The 22,915-nt window shown below is 36.6% G+C and overlaps 1 protein-coding gene across 9 annotated transcripts in view; it reads left to right on the top strand.

Annotated features, from left to right (window-relative positions):
* Nucleotides 1-22,915, top strand: part of Tbc1d5 (TBC1 domain family member 5) — a 615,865-nt gene that overhangs the window by 577,300 nt on the left and 15,650 nt on the right. For all 9 annotated transcript variants that reach the window (XM_063257823.1, XM_063257829.1, XM_063257828.1 and 6 more), the window contains 2 exons: nt 6,387-6,466; nt 7,889-8,032. In XM_063257823.1, coding sequence (XP_063113893.1) covers nt 6,387-6,466; nt 7,889-8,032 — 224 coding nt within the window. The remainder of the gene's footprint in view (nt 1-6,386; nt 6,467-7,888; nt 8,033-22,915) is intronic.

The raw sequence follows: 22,915 nt of genomic DNA, 5'->3' as shown, positions 1-22,915 counted from the left end.
GCACTGAGCTCTTGACATTGCCAGCACTATAATAGAAGTACTGTTACTATCTACATTATACAGTTGAGGAAACAGAAGCCCACAGACTAGTAAAATTCCCCAAGGTCACACCATTATTGAATGAAGTGGCAATTCAAATTCAAGCAATTGTAGATTTCAGTTCCCAGCTGCTACAGTGCCTTTTGTAAATGTCTGTCTGCCTCTAACCAAAGTGAAATGTTGAAATTTCAAGATTAATCAATCAGGAAATTTGCTGTGATAGCCTGTCTATAATCACTGATACAATTATTTTGACAATGATTTTTAAAAATTTTTTAAAATATAAATATAATTTTTTATATTTTATTATATTTTTATATTTTTATATAAATATAATTTTTTTTATCATCTGCCATAAATTCAGGACCTTTTCTTACTTCTCACTGTGCTCTTAAAGAATGTTCTAGTTTGAAGTTCATGTATACATGCATACATAGGTCACATTAGAAAATCTTAGGCACTACTCTACCTTTGTAAAGATTCCATGTTTTATATTAGAAACAGTCTCTGCCAGATCATGTTGTATTGCCTCTAGTATTGTGTGCTGCTTGCAAAAGGGTTAGGGCTTTGTTGGTATATTGTTATACCTTTTCAATACAGATGGGAGATACATACTTCAATGTCTAGCTATATGTAGTTTGGGAACAAATTAAGAGATATAAAATATATATTCTTATTCAATATGCAGCACCAGGAGTGTGGAGAAATGGTAGTATCAGGTATTGTAGGAAACTAGGATGCATACTACCTCTGAGGTAAAAATCATGGTGAATCCAGCAAGGCCCTTCCCACTGCAGAGCCTCTGGAAGTAGCCCTTTTCTGGAGTCTTCACTGGAGATAACTTTCTGACACATTAAGCCATCTTTCAGCCTGGTAGGTCAGTAATCAATTACAAGTGACCAAAATGGCTTCATCTGGAGGTAGATGAAACTGTGGAAACCTTAAGCAAGTAATAAACATTCTCCTAAGGATTTGGAAAGATGTAATTTAACTGACTGGCTGCCTCTCACTAGTTGGGTTCTGTTTTACCCTTAGCTTTATTTCTACTGTCTCAGCCACTCTGTCAGGAAAAGGGTTCAAGAGAAGGAAATGGCAGAAGAAACCCTGATAGATTATCAACAGGATATCTCAAATCACAGCACAAAATTTTACCACCATCATATCTGATTCCACTCCCTTCTAAATTCTCATTATTTATATGTAAATAGCCACTTTAAAAATACATATAGGACTTGGAAATTAAAAATGCATATAGGAGTAAGTTTTATGAATTTCTTAATCTCTAATATTATTACATTTTAAAATGCATCAAAAATGGTTTAATGTAAATGACACTTACATAACTAATTTGGTTGTTCAATTTTAATTTTAAAAAGAGAATATGTATGTGCATGTGCATGCGCATGTGTGCATGTGTTTCTACTTTTCTGGCTATTGGGTGACCTTTGCATTATTTGATTTTTGGCTTCATCCAAAGTAGAGAGCAAGTGATTGGAGGAAGGATTACTGGAATTTTAGAAAATCCTGTTAGGAAATTACCAAATTGTTTGGTTTACAGCAGCAACTTTTAACACAGCTTTACTTAAGTTCAGAATTTTCAAGCAGCTTTGCTCTGATTTTGGTCTTTGAATCAGCACTAAAAGAGCATTTTCTCATTGCGTGGGGAGGGGGAAAATACTTGAATTAAGTAAAGGGTATACTAGCTGTGAATCTTCAACTGAAAAATTAGATGTTTTTATATATACATTTCACATTCAACCAAAATCCATTCACATAATTGTCAACTTTTTCCCAAATAAATAGCATGACTGCATTTTTAAAATGGAATTGAGGGATGCTAGAAAGAATCCCAAGCCCCAAAGCCCACAGACATGTTTCAGTTTATCTGAGTAATTTAATAGTGACTTAAATATTGCTCCTACTTGGTAGGCAATTTTGATTCTAAAGAAATATTTGAGGAAAACAGCAAGATTGATTCACATGAAGCTGTTGATTTACTTTTTGACTTATGCTTTCTTAAAAATGATTTCAGTATCTAGTATTTTCCTATGTGATGTTTTTGTACTTCTGATTATTAAAGTGGAACAAAATTGGAATATCTGACATAGCCATTAGTGAGGAATTTGCTATAACATAGTAATGCAGTCATTATAAGAGTTATCATACTTTTTTAATACAAGGAACTGTTCATCATACCTTAAATGTTTTTAAAAACAAGTGTCCAAATAGTATTTATTTAATGTGAAAATAACCACTAACAGCAGTTGTCTTTGTGAAAGGAAGATTATAGAGGAACTTCCCAAGAAACCTAATATTTTATGCATAGAAAATGTAAGACATTTGCTTAAATTTATGGATAGTTTAAGTGCATATGAATAGCTCTCAGGGATCAATCTGTACAGAGCAAGAAAGAGGCAGTTGTAAGAGCTATGGAGTAGTATCTGAGAAGAAATTACCTCATGAGAAATCAAATGGACCGACATGGAATCTAGGCTCTGTCACATAGCATAGGTAGCTTATGAATGTGTTCTCATTTGTGAAATGGAGATAAGAATGTTTCTCCTGCCAATATTTTTTCAAAATATATTTTTAAATTTTAGTACCAGGCTTGGCCTAAAGAGCATAGTCAATGGGAATCATCTCTTTTCTCTTAATTTCTTCTTAGAAACAAACCTGAGGCTTACCCAGTCCATGGCCATACAGCTCAGTACTGAAGCTTCACAAGAAGTTAGTTGAAGAACTAGAACCAGTACAACATATTCATTCCCTTATCAAAATGCTGCAGTTTGACATGTTGATCCTAAGATTAGTTGTATAAGATCTTAGCACAAGTGTAACCCTAATCACATCCCTTTGTGACATGGAGACTATTAATCCTCCAAGTACACTGGGCCTCAGTCTACTAACATAGCTGTGAGAACTGTCTCAGGCTGATTGGAGGAGTTATTTCTCTTCATCCTTATATTTTTATCAGATATGCAGTAATAGCTTAAAACATCGGGTACTAGTCAAGACTTTTTGTAACTGATTAGAACAAATACAGAGGAAAAACCTCTCAAATATAATAGTGTTTGTTCAAGTGACCCTTTAGTTATACAGATAATAAGATTGGCAGACTGAGTATTTCTTCATGGCTGTAGAACTCAAACTGAACCGGTATTTGTTTTGCAAGCCTCTACCAAAATTCTAATTTTATTACTACCAAGTAATCCAAAGGTTTAGAGACTAGAATTGAAAGTTAGTGTTTTGTTAAATCTAAACTTTTTCTATCAACTTTAGAAGACTTTTTTATGTGTTCATCTTTCTGTTATTATAGTTACTCACCCTTCTTTTCATCCTGACAGTTCAGTTGAATGTCACTGACAATATTAACTTTGTGACAGATCAGGCTATTCTTGGATTCTTCCAGACTTCACTCATAATTGCATGTGGGTGAGCATCCTATACTTGTCTGATCTATGAGCAGCTGGGCCACATGACAAACTGTTTACAGAAAGTACTTAAGCTGCTCACCCTGCTGGGCTTTCATGCCCACACCAGTCTGGTTGGAATTGAGATATTTCTATCAGTTGTCTGATATTTAGACACTTAAGTTAACAGCAGCTTGTCTTTTCACTGATGGTCTATAAATACAATGGAAGGATTAAATGCAATGAATAAAGAAATAAGTGATAACAAAAATATGTTTTTGTGAGGAGTACTGTAGCTTATAGGATTTTAGAATATTAAAAATGGAAAGACCCTAAAAGACATATCAGAAAATCTGTATTTCATAGATAAGAAAGCCTAAGCTAGCTAGCAAGATGAATGACATGGCTAGCTAGCAAAAAGTGTTCAGACCCAAGTTAGTCTAGGGTTTCTCTTTCACAGATGATAGTATTCATGGAGATGCTTGCTGGGATAGTAAGGTATGTGGCCACACAGAAATAAAAGCAGTGAGTCCTGACCTTCTGCGTTGGGCCAAGTGCTGTGCTGGCAATTCCTTGGGCTGTCTCCTCGAATATAGCCACCCTATGGGGAAGGAAGCACTTTTCCTGCCTTGCAGACACAAGGATAACCAATGCTCTACCCAGCTCTACTTCCATTATAGATAGATATAAGTTCTACTCCTGCCCATTTTCATCACCCCTGACAAGGCTTGTGCTATCTTTTATACCAGCCACTTAAAACATTTAAAAAAAAATATTTTTTTATTCTAGCTCTGAAAAAAATATAAAGTTAAAAAATTAAAAATGTAGTTGTGCTATTTCTATTACCTTTAAAAAGCTAAAGATCTTTTCTTGTGGCTTTCATATTTCATTAAAAATAGCAGATTCACCATGACGTAGTTATGTGGTTAAGATTTTTATGACTAATTTCTTCAGATGTAGATAATTATGTGACTTTTTTTCCCTTTAGTTTTCAGTGCTCCAGCAATTCTGATCTATAATACTTTAGTGTCAGGAGATAATAAAACTGCAATCTTCTACACAGAAACAAACAAACAAACAAAACACAGAGCCTTCATTATATAATTTATTCTACCTTTTTCTGTGATGTCATGCATTATGTTGAAAATTTAAACAGTTTGCATTTCTGCCTTTACTATTTTAAGACATGAAAAGATTTTTTAATGCAGATAAAGTTACATAAAACAGTAGGCTTGTTACTAGAAAGCTATATATTAGTAGTGTTTATAATGCTACCTTAAATCAGTATATTGTGTGACTAGTTAGAGAAATGATTTAATGTTAAGTACTCATGGTAAAATGAAAATTCTTGTATTGGAAACATTTAACAGCCTCTAAACATTCCCTTTTGGTTTAATTTGGATTTCTTTGTCCTGGTTTTTGTTTTGTTTGGTTTGGTTTGATTTGGTTTGGTTTTTTGGGAGACAAGTCAGTGCAATTAAAACAAAAGTGTACTCTTAAACATTTTATGTATGTATCAGTTTTCAGAGAGAAGCTCCAGGCTTTTATCCAGTCCTAAAAAGTGATCTTTGATACTATAAAGAATGCCAACAGAGACCAGCCAAGACCACTGAGCTTGTGTAAAGGCCACATGACATAGACTTTATTGTGTCTGGGTGCAGGCAGAAAGAGGGTGAAAAAACCCTCTGTAGGGAACAAAGAGAAGCAGGCTTTTTTATATAGGGTTGGAAAGAAGACAAGGGACATTAGGCAGGAAGATTTGAATAAACCTCAGTGATCAAAGTTGTCTGAATGTTTCATACCTCATGGGCAAAGTCTTGGGGATCTGGTGTAAATTCTTTGGAGTTTTTAGATATCCAGGTGCTTGAGCTGAAAACAGTGTTTCTGCTGGTAGACAAGTTGGGTACGGCAGAGTCATATCAGAATCAAGCCTTACGTATCAAAACATCATTTAAATAATTGCCAGATGACAGTACACAGCTGCTAAACCCCAAGGCCCTGGATTCTTCTGTCCCTGGTATGCCCTTCTACTCTAGGCCTTGTGAAAGATAGCACATCATGATAGCAAGAGCCAGGCATTAATGTTCTACTTGCAGGAAACAATTGCTGGGGTACCTTGTCTTTCACTGGAGGATTCCTATGGCTTTTACCCTATTTAATAACCGGGCAGTTTGGGTGTTGCCATGAGTTGAATATTATGTGTCAAAATTTCATATACAACCAGAACCTGTGATGTGATCTTATTTGGAAAAAGGGACTTTACAGATAGATCCCCATGAAGACTATCCCTCCAGGATTGTGGAGGGTAATGGCCATTTGTAGTGCATCACTGTGCAACTAAATGGGATGCCAAGCCTGAGAATCTGGACACAGAAACAGCTCCTGTTTATATATTGGGTTAAAGTATGCCAACTCCATGGGCCTCAGCATCTAAGGATTTCCACTGGTGTCTTTTGTCCTTTTGTTTTTCTGTTATCTTGAAATGGTAACATCATTTATTCTTACAAACCCCTTATAGACAATTTTTATATTAGTTTGAGTCATGTGAGAGAAACTAGCCTTTACAGAAGAGAACTAACACCATTGAACTATTAGGCAGTGTAAGAAGCTTGAGCTACAAAACCTTCCTCCTTGAGATTGAATGAATGCTCCTTGCTATTGGCCACATCACTCATTAGCAAATAGTTTCTCACTAAAAGTAAAGACATATATGTTATGATTTAAGCATATCTCTGCAATGTTGAGTGGAAGGCTACATACTCTGGTATGATTAGTGCTGCCTTCCCTACTTCCCATGTGCAGTTTATAGAGAGAGCACTCTTGATGTGATAGTTACTATGAAATTTGGCAGAAAAATTCCCAAGCTTGTCTAAAGTTTTGGTGTGACATGTAAGTTATACTCAGAGCATTTGTTATAAAATGTCATTCTATTTTCAGTAAATATTCAAGATGTGATTTTACAAGAAAATTTGGAAAAAGAAGACCAAATTCTAGTGTCCCTGGCAGGATTAAAACAGGTATGTGCATTACTCTAACATTATATGTCTTGGAGGCCACCCATTTGGTGTCTCCTCTGGGTCAGGCCCCTTAGAAGATGTGTACTATGATACTACAACCAGTGTCCCTTTGCTCTTCATTATCCTCCTAGGCAGAGCCCCTCCCAAATCTCTGCTTATTTTTTCCCCTTGCTCCTTCTCATAATTATATCTGACTAGCTTTTAGCCCAAATGAGTTTTATATTTCTCATTTTCCCCTTCCTCTTACCAAACCCCATTCTCTTTATTACTTATCAAGACCTATTGTGGTATGTCTCAATCATGTTCAGTCATTCATTCATTGACAGATACATGTGTATCCTTAAAGTACAGGTCATAATCACTACCCATAGCAGGTCTAAAAGCCTCAAACACCAAAATTACCTAAACCCTGTAGGTCTAAATAGGTCACACAAATATCAGTGAGAAGGAGTATACTTTTCCCAAAATGTCTGCCTGTGTGATGGATAGCTCCAGTTTAGTAGATAAGGCTGGTGGATCCAGTTTAGTAGATAAGGCTGCTAACTTGGGCTGCCTTTTAGAATACTGGTGCTTGCTTCTTTAAGGTAACTGCCAGGGATATGATGCCCATGTTTGACCATGGGAGAACCTGACCATTAACACCTTGAAATTTTCGTTGGTCATTGCTAAGTCCTTAGCCTTGATAAAAACAGTGGGAGGGGTTGTCCATTATTTCTTATAGTAAATTATGGTAATTATATTTGTACAGTAGTATTCCCACCTTATCTACAAAGCATAGATTTCACAGCCCCTAATGCATGTCTAAAACTATGGATAGGACTCTGTGTATTATATCTTTCCTATATGTAAACCTAGAATAAGCTTTAATTTATAAATTGGGCATAGTAATAAAATAACAATAGAATGATTTTAACATCGAACTGTAATAAAAGTTTTGTAAATGTGGTCTCAAAAATTCTTATTATATTTAATTTGCCTGCCTTGTGATGGTATAAGATGGATGAATGACTACTTGAAAAGATGAAATGAGATGAATGACATAGGCATGTATGTAGTGTTCGGCCACTACACACAGGTGACCTTAACACAAATACAGTGATATTGTGACACTTGATATGATAACTAGGACTATAGCATTTATAGCATGGATACTGTGGACAAAGGAATTGCAGGTAGGTTGAAATGGGACAGCAAAAGGTTTCATCATGCCACTCAGGATGGTACATAACTCTTTTATTTCCAGAATTGAAATAATTGATTTCAAGAATTTTCCCTTTGATATTTTTTTAACTGCATTGGACCGCAAAGAGCTTAAACAATGAATAAAGGGAAACTTATGATTCTTAGAATGTATGATTCAGCCAGCATTAAAACACAAACTCCTCTATCTTTTATTTATTGTCTTCTATTTTGAAAAAATAGATCAAAGATATTCTAAAAGGTTCCCTGCGTTTCAACCAAAGCCAGCTGGAGGCTGAGGAGAATGAACAGATTACAATCGCAGATGACCACTATTGTTCCAGTGGCCAGGGACACAACAACCAATTTCCAGTGGTCACCAAACAGGTATAGTAGTCCTGATGGAGTATTACATAAACTCAGTCAGAGCCCACTGACATAAGTTCTTCAAAGTTATAAATGAGAAAAGCCATACCAGACTACTTCAGATCATCATGTGGGAAGTTCAATTGTGAAATACCATAGGTAGCCCAAGCCCAGGGTTCTGTGTCCAGCTGTACAGGTTATGCACTCTAGTGTGGGAAGCTGGTGCTAATCACAATGGTAATGATGAGACTAAGGCATCCTTGATTTGTAACCTATAACCCTGTGTGCAGCAGCATTGGTCTGAGCCACTTACCATTCTCATTTTGTGAAATTCAAAGCTAGATCTCTGCATAGTTATTAATCAGTTGGTCCCAACTTGTGTCTTCCTCCCTTTAGCACAAGCAGCACTATCCATGCTTTCCTAGTTCCTAATGCTGTCTTCAGTGGATTTCACTTGGTTTGAACACTTTTTTTTTTTTTTTTTTTTGGCCAATGTTACTTTCTTGCCTTCATGGAAAAGAATTGCTAATTAATGTCCATCCTCTAAGGCAAGGGTCAGTAAACTTTTCCTATGAAGAACCAGCTAATAAATGTTTCAGAATTTGCAGGCCACATATGGTTATCCCTGTCTTTGTTGCTCTTCAGTCACTGAGACAAAATACACAACACCTACAAATGAAAGGAGAGATTTATCTGGCTCACAGGTTTCCTGTGAGTTCAGTCCAAATTCAGCTGGCTCTAAGGCAGAAACAGCACGATGAAAGGGCCTGGCAGTGTGTGACAAGGCTAAAAGAGTATTTGTTTTCTACCTATATTTTAAACTCCTAATTTTAAAAAATAAACTTGCAATGTTTCATCTAAAGAAATGAACTTTAGTTTTTAAGTTTTAAGGATATTCCTAAAGAAAGCAAGGATATTCCTGAAGAAGACAGAACTTTGTTTAGCCTCTTTATAAAGCTGTTAAAAATTGTCATGAAGCTATGGGTCTGCATTTTTAGCCACACAGATACAACATAGACATTGCAAGTTTTAATTTGAGTAGTTCTTCCAAATTCTGTTTGCCTGAACAGATGTTTTCTTTTTAATAATCACTTATTTATTCAAGTATTGTTGAGCGTAGATCCACTCATCAGATATTTTTAATTGGGCCTTTTAAAGCTTTAACATGATTTTTTTAGTTGAATATGTAAAAATACTACAGAAAAAGAACTTTTGAAAACATTGATAAATTTAAAATTTTAAAATATTTTGACCTCCTGGGTATGATTTTTTTGTTGTTCTTTTTTTGGTTTTTTGAGACAGTGCCTCACTATGGAGTTCATACTGGCCTTGAGCTCACTATGTAACCCAAGTTAGCCTCCGAATTCACAGTGATTCTATTGCTGTAGATTCTAGACTGCTGGGATTCCAGATGTGCACCACCATGTCCGAGCCAACTTCCTGGTTTTCGTATGTATATGAGCCTAAAACTGAATAGTGGACCCCTTCCTAACCTCTGTAGATCAGTAAGCATGACTAGAAGATAATGAAGAAAAGTTTATTACTTGAAGCAAATAAAGAGATAACTGCATTGGATATGACTCTCAAAAGCTGTGTCTCTCCAAAAGAAGGGAATTTTATACGGAGACATATATATTCATATTGGAAAGACATGTCACATGTAGAAATGGAAAAACAGTTAGAAATCTTGCTTCTTCATACATTGCATTTTCTAAAATGGCATATGAGAATGTCTGTAAAGCAGAGAATTTATCATTATAAAAGATTATAATGAGCAAAGGTTACTCTACGTGATGTAGAAGGGGAGTCGGGTGGCTTGATCTGGCTTAAACAAGTTCTTCATGGTTTTCTCTGTAAGGCCTTATCTGAAACAAACAAATCTTAAAGGGATGCTGGCAGCTATCATGGGAGGCAGGAGCTTCTCCCGACAGCGCAAGTAACTTCTCTTGCCCACCAGCTAACAAAATTCTCCCTGAGACATTTTAGTCCTCATTGCTCAGAGGTTTAGAGATGGGGGTCATTTTTGTATAACTGCTTCTTGCTGAATGATGACTTCATCATATCCCTCCTGAGTTAGAGAAGTAAAACCCTTGTGATGTCAAAACATGGTAGATTTTAGGACCACCTAGGGTAGTCTCTAAAACCATAGTTTGAACATCCTTTGCTGTCATTTTACTGCAGCATATTAAAGCACTTATGATATAAGCATTTATGATATAAATCACAAGTAACATCAGTAAAATGGACATTTTGAATTTGAGTAGCCAAGAAAATACTTATTTAATTCCACATGGTATACAGGAAAACAGTCCAGAGCAGTAGTCATTTATCCTAGTGCTTCTGGGGATATCTGTGAAGGCCAGTACACCTGCATACAACATAAGGCAGTTTGGTTATCAAGTGATACCTTAACTAAGGATCCTACTTGTTAATTAGCTATAGTTTTAAGGGTTTTAGACATATTTCTAATCATGTCTATGGGCTCCTGCCTCCCACAAGGGCAGGAAAATTCTACCAAATATATACCAAAGTCTATCTTCCTGTATTCAGGCATAGAGTTAGAAGGCTATCTCTTAGTTATTGAGAATAATTTTAGAAAGATGACCCAATGCCCAGTTTCTTGGGACTGGTGTTTAGAAACAGTTATGTCCAGGTAGCCCAACAGACAATGTTCCCAGTTCTTCAGACATGTTTATGCCCAGGAGGCTCCTTCAAAATCCTTGCAAACAAACAAGTATTCTAAGATAAGCTTTTAGTCTTAGAGGGAAACTCCGGAAGTAATTCAACCCCTGAGGTTTGGGAAACAAGATGAAAAGAGTCCAGTTTAATTAAACAGATTCTGAATATTTATAACACATAAGAAGTGTGGACTCTTTGTCCCAAATATTGAATCTTCTATAGACCAAACAAAGAGAAAGGTTCATAGACAAAATAAAGGAGATTTCAGGAACTTCCTAATGTTGTCTTTCCTTTAAATAGAGTTTAGTTAAACTGTTGTTGGAAAATGCTATTTTGAATGGTTTGTTGATTAGGCTCATGCCAATTCATAACTTGATATGTGACAAAACTCTAACTTTTCTGTAAAAAAGTTAAGAAAAAACAAGGGGCAGGGTACATGGTATTTTGAGGGATTACCTTTTCTCTTTATTCAGTATGTTACTGTGGGGATCTTTTTATCATATCACCTAGTAAAGTTATGAACTATGAAATAGTTACAGGTCAAATAGAAGATAGGTTTTGAAACCAGATAGGTTATAGATGACATATCCAGCAGTCAAATTTCCTGCCTTATCCAAGGTTCTAGACATCTTAATTATAGAGTTATCTTTTTATACAAATATACAAGTGGAAAAAGTAATAATGTAAACAGAAATCATACTAGTTAGTTCCTAATAGAATGGCAAAATTTAGCTAAGAATAGATAATTATGGCAGTAGTAATATGGATGAAATCATGTAGTCTTCACTATTTAAATTTAGGGCGTTGTCTTCTGAAATACAGTTAGTCAGCCAAACAGACCAACCAGGAGAATAGGACAAAAAGGTCACTCATTGCTTAGCTTTTTTCATGTTTCATGGTCATGTTTCCATCACTGTGACTAAATACCTAGGAAAATTGAGTTGAAGAAGGAAAGATTTATTTTGGCTCACATTTTCAGAGGTTTAAGTTCATAGTTACTTAGCTCTATTATTTTTGGGCCTGTAGTAAGGCAGAACGTTACAATGGGGAGCACATAGTGGATGGAACAAAGCTGCTTATCTCATGGTATCCAGAAGAAGGTTGAGGTGTAAGACAAAATACATCTTTCAAGGACATGCCTCCAGTGATGTACTTTAGACTTGTCTCCTAACATTTCCATCACATCTCTGTTCACTTCCCAATGACTCTTCCTCTGACACTGCTACACTTAGGACCAAGCCTACAACATATGAGGATTTGAAGAACATTTCAGATCTAAACCATGAACATACACTGTACTTATCAGTTCAGTGAGAGTCCCAATCCAGTTCAGTGAGAGTCCCAATCCAGTTCAGTGAGAGTCCCAATCCAGGTTCACATAGAAGATACTCCCTCCCTCACATAAGTCTGCTGGTTCCTGGACCCTTTTTACTCAGTTGTAATGACTCCAAAGAGTTATAAATTGCAATTTAACAATACAGTAAGCAGTGAAATTAACGTTGTCTAATTTGGGTTTTAAGCTTAAGGGGACCTAGACTTCTAGGTTTTTAAATACCCAGTACCTCTGGTTCACAGGGTTAAAGTTTTATCTCTGTAGAAGGAAAATTGAAGTTTGCATATTTTTCAAGGCCAGACATCTCCAGCCCTAGGTTGATTATGTTTCATTGCTACGTAAGTCTATCAGGGTCCATGTCAGAGCTAGCTCCCCCTAGAAAGGATCTTGCGTGTGACATCTGAACTTGAGTTTCCCTTTGTGATGTGAGTCAAAGCTGCAGATAAAAACTTCAACTAGTTTTCTTGAGCTTCTTGGCACAGTTTGCCAAGATAATAGTGAGTGTGTGATTGGCCTTTTCAGCCTTGCCATATGACTGAAATCTCCAACATGTATGTAATCTCATTGTATCTGAAGCATCTGGGGATTTTCAACTGCTATTTGAGACAAAAGTAGGTCCATTGTCACTTTGGATAGACTTAAGTCCAAACCTCAGATGATTTTCTTTAGATGTCTTCTTATAACTTCCACTTTTTCTGTCCTTCAGGAGATACCCTCTGTCACTTAATAAAATTATGCACAGGAAGAGATTTTTAAATCCTCCTGGAACCACTAGCACAAATGTAAAATCCACTTGTGGACCCTCTACTGGGAATATGCGCGTAACTTGCCCCTCCACCCCACCAAGAGAGTATAAGCAGCCTCATTTGAATGTGATTTTGTTGGCAAAAATACACATTGCTGTGTTTAGGGATGATCTTCTTTAAGCCTGGGAGTCTTATTATTCCAGGAAACCAATTGTATAGTCTCTTTTTCCATAATAAGTTAAATTACAGGTATCTTTAATTACCTACACCACCCTTTTCAACAAGCAGGTCTTTTCATGCTTGTCTGTCACCCACTCCTAATGACAGGAGACAGTCAGAAGCTGCCCCTTTTTCCTCCACTTCTTCTGTGTAGAAGGCATTTTCATGGAGACAAGAAAGGAATCCAAGGCAGTTGGAAAATCTCTCAAGACAAGTCCACACATTTAGCTATGATGTCAGCAGCTTGATTTCCTTTTATTATTTCTGAATATCCCATCTGATGCCCTATGAAGAATATAACAGCTATTTTCTTAGGGTTATTTACTGCCTGGAGTAGTCTGAGGACTTTTCTTTATTTCATTTCTTGATTGTTGGCACTGAGGAAAGCTGCAGTTTGTCTGTGAGCATGGACCATCGAAAGCATATCTGGAATTGTATATTCAGTTAATGTTCTCCCTTATCTTGATTTCAATGCCCAAGTAAAGGCTGTTATTTCAACTTTTCAAGCCAGAGTTTTGCTGGTAGGGGAGGTTGTCTCAGTAGTCTCATGGAGAGAGATCACTGCACTGCATATCCAGCCAAACACTGACAATTAATTACAGAACTGCTTCTTCAAACTCTACTTCTTCAGCATTTAGCAGGGCCTCATCTGAAGGTCTTTTCTGTGCATTGTTCCTAGTGTTGTAGTTCCAAGCAATCATGTACTAAAGATTCTTGTGATCTATGCAGCAGAGTGGTTAGGTTAAATATTTGGCAGTTTTAGAGTCATATGGGGAGAATCTAGCCACAGAGCCTGATACCGTAGCGTCTTACCATTTGTGAGTTAGTGATAGCCTTTTGTCTCCAGAACACTGGAGACTTGGTGTGAGTCCAGAATGTTAGTATCTGCCCTATACTATAGTTTTGTTGCCTTTTTTACTGATAGAAAACTTGCGGCACTGCCCTTTGAGCATGGTGGCTATCCCTGAGACAACAGTATCTAATTTTTTAGAGAAATAGGCCACTACCCTTCTTAGGGAACCCAGCATCTGAGTTAATACATCAGCTGCAATGCTTAGAGCATGGGCATTCAGCAGTAGCTCTGTAAGCTTGTTAAGGGCTTAATTACACTGTTCATTCCAATCTGAGGAATTGGGCTCTTTGTCCTCAAGCTTGTCAAAGAGGGCTTTATGATTAACTCAAAATTGAAATTTCAAACAAGGTAAAGACCCACTATGCCTAGGAATTCCCATAGCTGATTCTGAGTCTTTGGAGGACCTGAGTGGCAAATGGCTAGCTTACTTTCTTGGGGAAGGCTACATTGTCCTTGAGCTATATTATTTGGGTTTGTTTCTTATTTGCTTGTTGTGTTTTTAGGAGGGTACCGGACATTGAACTCAGGACCTCATACTTGCCAGTAGGCACTGTGCCACTAAGCTAGATCCCCAAGCCCTTGAACTAAATTACAAAATCTAGGTATTTTACTGTTTCTTTGGAAATCTATAATATTCCTAAAAGAGCTCATATCCCTTTTCAACCAAGAAATTTTAAAACTTCACGGGGTGCTTTTATCTGAAGCTTCCTTAGTTGGGCTGGCAATTAGAATATCATTCACATACTGTGGCACAGACCCACTTTCCACACTTAGTTCCTTCAAGTCCCTCCAATTTCTTTAGCAGTGGTTGGAGAGTTTTTACATAAGCACAGTCCAACAATATTGTTTTCAATGTCTTTGGATCCTCCCATCCAAAGGCAAACAATTCATGGAACCCAAAGTCTTACAAAATGCAAAAGAAATCTTTTTATTCTAAAGCATGCAGCACTTACTACCCCTAGGAAATACAATGTAATATAGTTAATATAGGGACTAGGAACTACAGGATGAGTGTCTTGCACATTATTGCATATAAGTCCTGCATACACCTGTATTCTCTTGTCCCTGGTTTGTTAGCCAGGAATAGGGGAGTATTACAGGGAGACCTAAAGGATCTTATTAAAGCCATAATTGAGTGGCTAGTCAAGCACATGCTTGATTTCAACCATGGCTTCAAGTTTCAGGGTTCACTGTTTCACTCAATGCCAGCTGCTTGCTTGTTTAGAGAACCTATCTAGATCAGGTACTAATAGTTCTTCCCACTTGTTCCTTCACCCAGACCCCAGGTTTGATTTGACTCAGAATATTTTCAGGGAGAGGTTTTAAGTGGTATTAAGTGTTTCATAGAGCAGTACTATGAGCTTAGCTTCATATATCTTAAAAGACATTCATCCTGTCTTGCTAAAGATTAATGGTTGCACCTAGTTTGGCTGACAGCTCTCTTTCTAAAAGTGCAGTGAAGCACAAAGAAATATACAGAAATGAGTGTTTTAAACCCCTTAAACCCACTTCACTGGCTAGAGGCTCAAGAAACCATTTGATTACTCCCCTTCTTTTTTTTTTTTTTTTTTCCTGGTACCGGGGATTGAACTCACAACCGTCTGCTTGCAAGGCAGGTGCTTATGCCGCTGAGTTAAATCCCCAGCCCGTATTACTCCCCTTCTTGATGTCCTTTTTATATTACTTGATGTCCTTTTTATATTATTGTCTCCGGAGCTGAGTACCCTTGTTAGTAGTCAACAAAATATGTAGCTCCACAAAAGGAAACCTTTGCACTCAGCAGGCTTCATTTTCTATCAGCAGAAGTTAATAGAAGATAATCATGTATCCTCCCTCTCTGGAGATGATTTGGACATTCCCTTTTCTAACATCCCTTCTGCTTGTAAAATGTATTCTGCCACTTTGCTTGTGGCCAGTAAGTCCCATATTGGGGGCTTGGGACATTTAGCTGGTGTAACTTTGTTCATGTTACCTGCAGTAGACTAGAGGGCCATTGTCAACAGGACTGCCTGCTGCTTTATTTTACCTTCTGTCTCTCCTCTGAAAACCTTGAAGATAATGTCCACCAGCTCAGTTTTCTGTAGTTCTGAAGGTTTCTGTGGATATCAGGAGTGTTCTGAGATAGGAGGTAGGTCTCTAGGGTCTGTGTGGCAATTGTTCCCCTTACTATTCTGAGGGGTATATGTCTGAAGACATTCTCTCAACCATCTATGTAGGGCTGAAGGACTTTCATCTGGCCTCCACTAAATTTCTCTGTTGACTCTAATTACTGGGTGTTTGCTAACTTCTTGCATCCCTCTAAGGAGCATATCTCTGTAGTTCTACAATCTAGCTTGCCCTGAAACCTGGGACCAACTGTCACCAAGCACTCAAACTTAGTTGCCAGGTTGATTAGCATACTGCTTATCACCTTCCTTTCTAGTCTGTACTAACGTAGCCAACTATGTCTAATCAGTTGAATATCTACTCATATAGGTTATAAGTTCTAAAGATCACCTTCTAAGAGTGACAGATTTTGCTGGTTCAGCTCTCAGATCTTGGCTTTAATGCCTTTTGAGTTGTGTAAGTCAGATGTGATAAGATGCATGTGTGCATAAAAAAGATTTTCCTCTCCATCTGGAACTATTGAGGGGATAAAAATATATTTACTAGTTTTAAATTGGTCCCATGTCCAGTGGTGCTTTCAGAAAGAGGGAGATATTTGACTGTCTAGATGCAGAGGGCCCTGGGAAAAGTCTCCAGACATTATGCTCAGAAGGACACAAAAACAGGCTTTGCAAGTCCTTGAGTGGCAGTGAGAGACACTTCTTTCCCCAGACCTGGGGGAAAGGTAAAGCAAGGTAGTCATCTTGCAGAAGATTCAAACATTGATGAATTTCTATTCCAGTCAAAGATTTAACCTTTATTCATGTTAACTTGTATTTCTTTTGGAGTCCCTCATTCTGATACTTCCCATAAAACATTGCATAGGGAATTTCATCCCATTTTCCTCTCTCTTACAAAATAAATCTGATTGCACAATAGAATTGTACTTTAGGGACCCATCCTCAGGCCATTACTTCTAGTCTCCAAGATCATGGTTGCCATAATGTATTGCAAAGAAAAAGACCATTTGTCTTTTTCTTTACATCTGCCAATGGTAGAGACAGTTTAGTAGTCTCTCCTGTAGTATGGATACCTTTTTGCCTATACTAGCTGTTATAATTTAAATATGAAGTGTCTCCCAATGTTGCAAGTATTTTTTTTATTTTAAAGAGATTAAGACAAAACAGGACATAACAGAGCAGATCAGAACAATGTAAGCAAAACAATATTTCACCAGAAGACAACACATAATTAACAGTAACTACCACGATGTCTCTTTCTTTGAAATAGTTGAGTATATATACAATAGTATCAAACATAACAAAATAGTATAAAAACATTCAAGAGAATGAGAGTATTACAGGATTTTCAGAACCAAATAACAGAAAACAAACAATGGCTACTATATTATCTCATTTTCCATAGAAAATTTGTTTATACTCTCACACATAATAATATCCAATAAGGTACAACATAATAGAGCTAATGGAAACAGAAGAGCAAGGGCATGATAGGACTTGAGAGTAAGATGATATTATATCAGTACTGGCTATCAAAATGACTTGTTTTCCTCAAATTAGCTGTTCATAACATCACAGATAATAAAATTAAAAAACCAAGACAAACATATTACAACTTCGGTCATTATAAGGCTTTAAAACAGTGTAATGGGGAATCATGATTACCCTAAACTCTTATGTGCTCTTACTATTTCTTACACTAGGGAGACTATATAGTATTTATACATGTGAATTTGATTTATTTCACTTATGAGTATGGTCTCAAGTTGTGCCCATTTATTAGTAAATATCTCAGTGCGATCATTCTTTATAGCTGAGTATTACTCCATTGTATAAAAATTCCACAACTTTTTTATCCATTCCTCAGTTGATGGACACTTAGGTTGTTTCCAAGATCTGGCTATTACAAATTGTGCTGCTATAAACATGGGTGTACATATATCACTGTGGTATGATGCTTTCAGTTCTTCTGGGTATGTGCCCAGAAGTGGAATAGCTGGGTCTAATGGGACCTCCAATCCTAGATCTCCAGACTGACCTCCATAGTGGTTGTACCAGTTTGCACTCCCACCAGCAGTGCAGGAGAGTTCCTTTTTCCCCACATCCTCTCTGGCATTTGTTGTTGGTAGTTTTCTTGATCCTGGCCATTCTTTCTGGCCTGAGATGGAATCTCAGTGTTGTTTTAATTTGCATTTCTCTAATGACTAACAATGATGAACAGTTTTTCATGTATTTACTTGGCATTTGTATTTCTTCATCTGAGAACTGTGTATTCATCTCAGATGCCCACTTTTGGATTGGGTCCTTGAGTTTCGGGGATCTGATTTTTTTTTTAATTCTTTATATGTTTTAGACAGAAGTCTTTTGTCTTAAGGACAGTTCACTAAGATTTTTTCCCAGTTTGTGGGTTTTATTTTCAGTTTGCTGGAGATTTCTTTTGACATGCAGAAACTTTTTAATAAGATGTGATCCCATTTATTGATTCTGGGAAGTAGTTCCCGTATGGCTTGATTCCTATTCATGAATTGTCTACCTACCCCTATGTCTTCAAGATGTTTACGTACTTTGTCTTAAAACTGATTTAGTGTTTCTGTTTTAATGTTCAGATCTTTGATCTATTTAGGTTTTAGGTTTTTTTTTAGTTTGTTTAGTTTAGTTTAGTTTAGTTTTTTAGTTTAGTTTTTTTAGTTTGATCTAGTTAGGTTTTAGTTTTTATCACTAAATATGGTGATAGGCATGGGTCTAGTTTTAATTTTTAGCATGTGGAGAGCCAGTTTTTCCAGCACCATTTATTAAAGAGACTGTCGTTTTTCCAGTAAACATGTTTGGCCCCTTTATCAAAGATAAGGTGGTTGAGTGTATTTGTAGTTATGGTTGTATATTCTAGTCTAGTCTATTGATCTTCAGATCTATTTTTATTCCAGTACCATGTTGATTTTATTACAGTAGCTTTGTAGTATAATTTCAAGTCACGGCTTGTGATGCCTCTCCTGCCTTGCCTTTGCTGCTTAGAATTGCCTTTGCTATTCTAGGTCTCTTCTGGTTCCAGATGAATTTTAGGAGTGATTTCTCTAGGTCTATGAGGTATCTTGATTGTATTTTCATTGGGATTGCACTGAATCTATATAGCAATTTTGGGAGAATGGCCATTTTCACAATATTTATTCTCCCTATCCATGAACAAGGGATGTTTTTCCATTTTTTTGAGATCCTCTTCAATTTCTTTTTTCAGGATATTATAATTTTCCCTGTATAGATCTTTTACTTCTTTCGAGAGATTAATTCCTAACTATTTCATTTTTTTTGGATGCTAGTGTGAAGGATGTCGCCTCTCTTAGGTATCTCTATGTAATTTTGTTGTAAGTGTAAGAAATGCTATTGATTTTTGAGCATTGATTTTGTATCCAGCTACACTGCTGAATTTATTTATTATATCTAGGTGTCTTTTCATGGGGGGTCTTGGGGGTTTGGGGGTCTTCTATGTAGAATATCATATCATCTGCAAATAATGATAATTTAACTTCCTCTTTTCCTCTTTTTACCATTTTATTCCTCTCTCTTGTCTAATTGCTCTGGCTAGTATTTCCAATACTGTGTTGAATAGGAGCAGTGATAAGGGACATCCTTATTTTGTGTGATTTTAAGGTAAAGACCTTCAGTTTTTGGCCATTTAATATGATGCTGGCTATTGGTTTGTCATAGATGGCCTTTATCATATTGAGGTAAAGACCATCTATTCCAATTTTCTATAATGTTCTTATCATAAATGAGTGTTGGACCTTATCAAAAGCTTTTTCTGCATCTATAGAAATGATCATGTGATTCTTACTTTTGGCTTTATTGATATGATGGATTACATTTATTGACTTACTTATGTTGAACCATCCCTGCATGCTTGGATGAATCCCACTTGGTCGTGGTGTAGAATTTTCTTGATGATTTGCTACATCCTGTTTGCCAATATTTTACTGAGGATTTTTGCATCTGTGTTCATTAGGGAGATTGGCCTATAGTTCTCTTTTTAGTTGAGTCTTTCTCAGGTTTTGGTACTAGAGTTATATTTGCTTCCAGAAATGACTTAGGAAGAATTGTTTCCCTTTGATTTCATTGAAGAGTTTGAGGAGTGTCAGCATTAAGTCTTCTTTGTATTTCTTATAAAATTCCGCAGTGAATCCATGTGGGCCTGGGCTCTTCTTTGTAGGTAAGGACTTAATTACATTTTCAATTTCATTAATAGAAACTGGGTTATTCAGTAGTTTTACATCTTCTTGACCCAGCTTTGGTACTTCATAAGTTTCTAGGAATCTGTCCATTTGGTCTGTGTTATCGAACCTATGAGAGTAGAGGTTTTTGAAATAGGTGTTGATGATCTTCTGTATTTCTACAGGGTCTGTAGTGATTTCTCCTTTTTCATTCCTTATTGCATGAATTTGAGATTTTTTCTTTCCTTTTTTAAATTAGATTGGCTAGGAGTTTATCAATTTTGTTTATTCTTTTAAAGAACCAACTCTTGATTCATTGATTCTTGGATTGTTTTCTTAGTCTCTATTGCATTAATTTCTGCTCCGATTTTTATGATTTCTTCTCTTCTTTTGGCTTTGGACTTGACTTGTTCTTTTTCTAGATGCTTGAGGTGTAGCATCAGGTAGTTTATTTGTATTCATTCTGTTTTCCTGATGTGGGAGCTCAGTACAATAAACTTTCCTCTGAGGACTGCTTTCATTGCATCCCACAGATTCCGGTAAGTTGTATTTGTATTTTCATTTGTTTGTAGGTATTGTTTAATTTCTTCTTTAATTTCCCCTGTGACCCACTGATTGCTCAAGCATGTGTTATTCAATTTCCATTTGTTTGTGGGTTTTTGCAGTTTCTTTTATCATTAATTTCTAGTTTCATGGTGCTATGATCTGATAACATGCATGGGACAATTTCAACTCTTTTGCATTTATTTAAATATTTTTTGTGGATTAATACATGGTCTGTTTTAGAGAATGTCCCATGTACCGCTGAGAAGAATGTATATTCTGATGTTGTTGGATGGATCACTCTTACACGTCTATCAAGTCCATTTGTTCACAGGTGTGATTCAGTTCTGTTATTTCTTTGCTGATTTTCTGTCTGGTTGATCTGTCCCTCGGTGTCAATAGTGTTGAAGATCTCCTGTTATAATTGTGTTATTATTAAACATGATTTTTCATTTCAATTAATACTTGCCTTGTATAACTGGGTGCTCTGGAATTCGGTACATATATATTTAAGATAGTTATCTCTTCCTCTTGAAGTTTTCCCCTAATCAGTATGTAATGACCTTTTTGATCTCTTAGGATCATTCTTGGTTTCAAGTTCACATTATCTGCAAACAAGATAGCTACCCCCTGCTTCTTTTGGGATTCCTGTTGCATGTAGTATTGTTTTTCATCCTTTTGGGTTAGATGGGTTTCTTGTAGACAGCATATGGTTGAATGTTGTTTCTTGATCCATTCTGCTAGTCTGTTTCTTTTAATTGGTGAATTGAGACCATTTACATTAATGGCTGTAACTGTTAAATATTGGTTTATTGTTGGCATGTTATCTTATTGCTGTTGCATCTTTATTTGTCCATACTGTTTAGTTGTCTGTCTTGTTTATTGGTTTTTTCCTATGTGCATCTAAAGTGTCTTTCAGTGTTTTTTTTTCAGGTTGGCTTGGTGTTCATGAAGTTCTTCAGCTGTTTTTTGTCATGGAAGTATCTTATTTCTCCATCCATTTTGAAGGACAGTTTTTCAGGGTACATCAGTCTAGGTTGGAAGTCATTTTTCTTTAGGATCTGAAATACTTCACTACATGCTCTTCTTGACTTCATTGTTTGTGTTGAGAAATCTGCTGTGATTCTGATAGGCTTTCCTTTATAGGTGATCTGTCTTTTCTCTCTGACAGTTTTTAATTTTCTATTTTTATGTTGAATTTGTGGGATGGTGATTATTATATGTCTGGGTATAGTTTTGCTTTGATTATAGCTACTTGGAGTTCTATATGCTTCACTAATCCTAATGTCAGTTTCTGGTCTCGTGTTTGGGAAATTTTCAGCTATTCATTCCTTAAATAGTCTCTTGATATCATTGTCCCCTTCTTTTTCATTTATCCCTATCAATCTTATGTGTTTTTCTTTGAGTCAACTTGCAGTGGTTGGATTGTTATTTCCTGATTCCTTGCTATTTTTAAGAGATCTTTCCTTTCCTGTTCATTAGCTGCAATCTTGTCTTCGAGATCTGAAATTCTATTTTCACTTTCATTGAGGTGTTTTTTACAACTTTCAATGTAATTTTTGATTTCCTGTATATCTCTTTGAATCTGCTTTATGTATTCTGTTTGTTTCTTATATTGTTCATCTAGGGACTCTATCTTTTTGCTTTGTTCCTCTTATTTTTTAACTGTGTCTTCTTTAGATGTGTTCAGCATCTCTGTCATTACTTTTATCATTTCTTCTTTTACCTGAAAGATTATTTCTCATTTGAATTCCTTTAAAGCTTCCTGGAGTTGCTTCTTTTTTCAGTTACTATTATTTCAGGTACTTCAGGCATATGACATGTATTTTCTTCTATGTACATTGGCTTCTAGGCTTTCTTGGGATGGACTGGATGTTTGAGAGTGCATCTTGATCTTTCATTTTGTCATTTTCCTATATTTCCATGTTTCAAGTGTTGTTCTAAAACTTCCCCTGGGCATGTTGGAAATTGACTCCTATGTCCTGGGCTCCTGGAACTCCTCTGGTAGTATAGCTCCCTCCTTGGGCAGCGAGGCCCCCAAATTAAAAGAAGGTTGCCAGGCTCCGTCAGGTAGGCCTAAAGCCTCCTCAAGCCACACAACTCCCCCCTCTGGCAGCAAAGCTCCCTAGACGGAAAGAAGACCACCAGGCATGGTCCAGGAAGGCCCAAATCCCGATAAGCCCAATCTAGTGTGGCTGCAAGCCCAGCAGGCCCCCAACTACCT

Source organism: Cavia porcellus, unplaced genomic scaffold (genome assembly GCF_034190915.1).
Source record: "Cavia porcellus strain 051 isolate PalLab524CR breed Dunkin Hartley unplaced genomic scaffold, mCavPor4.1 scaffold_10, whole genome shotgun sequence".
In the NCBI taxonomy this organism is placed as follows: Eukaryota; Metazoa; Chordata; class Mammalia; order Rodentia; family Caviidae; genus Cavia; species Cavia porcellus.
The sequence above is the reverse complement of the archived record's forward strand: the minus strand, read 5'-3'. Positions and strand labels throughout refer to the sequence as shown.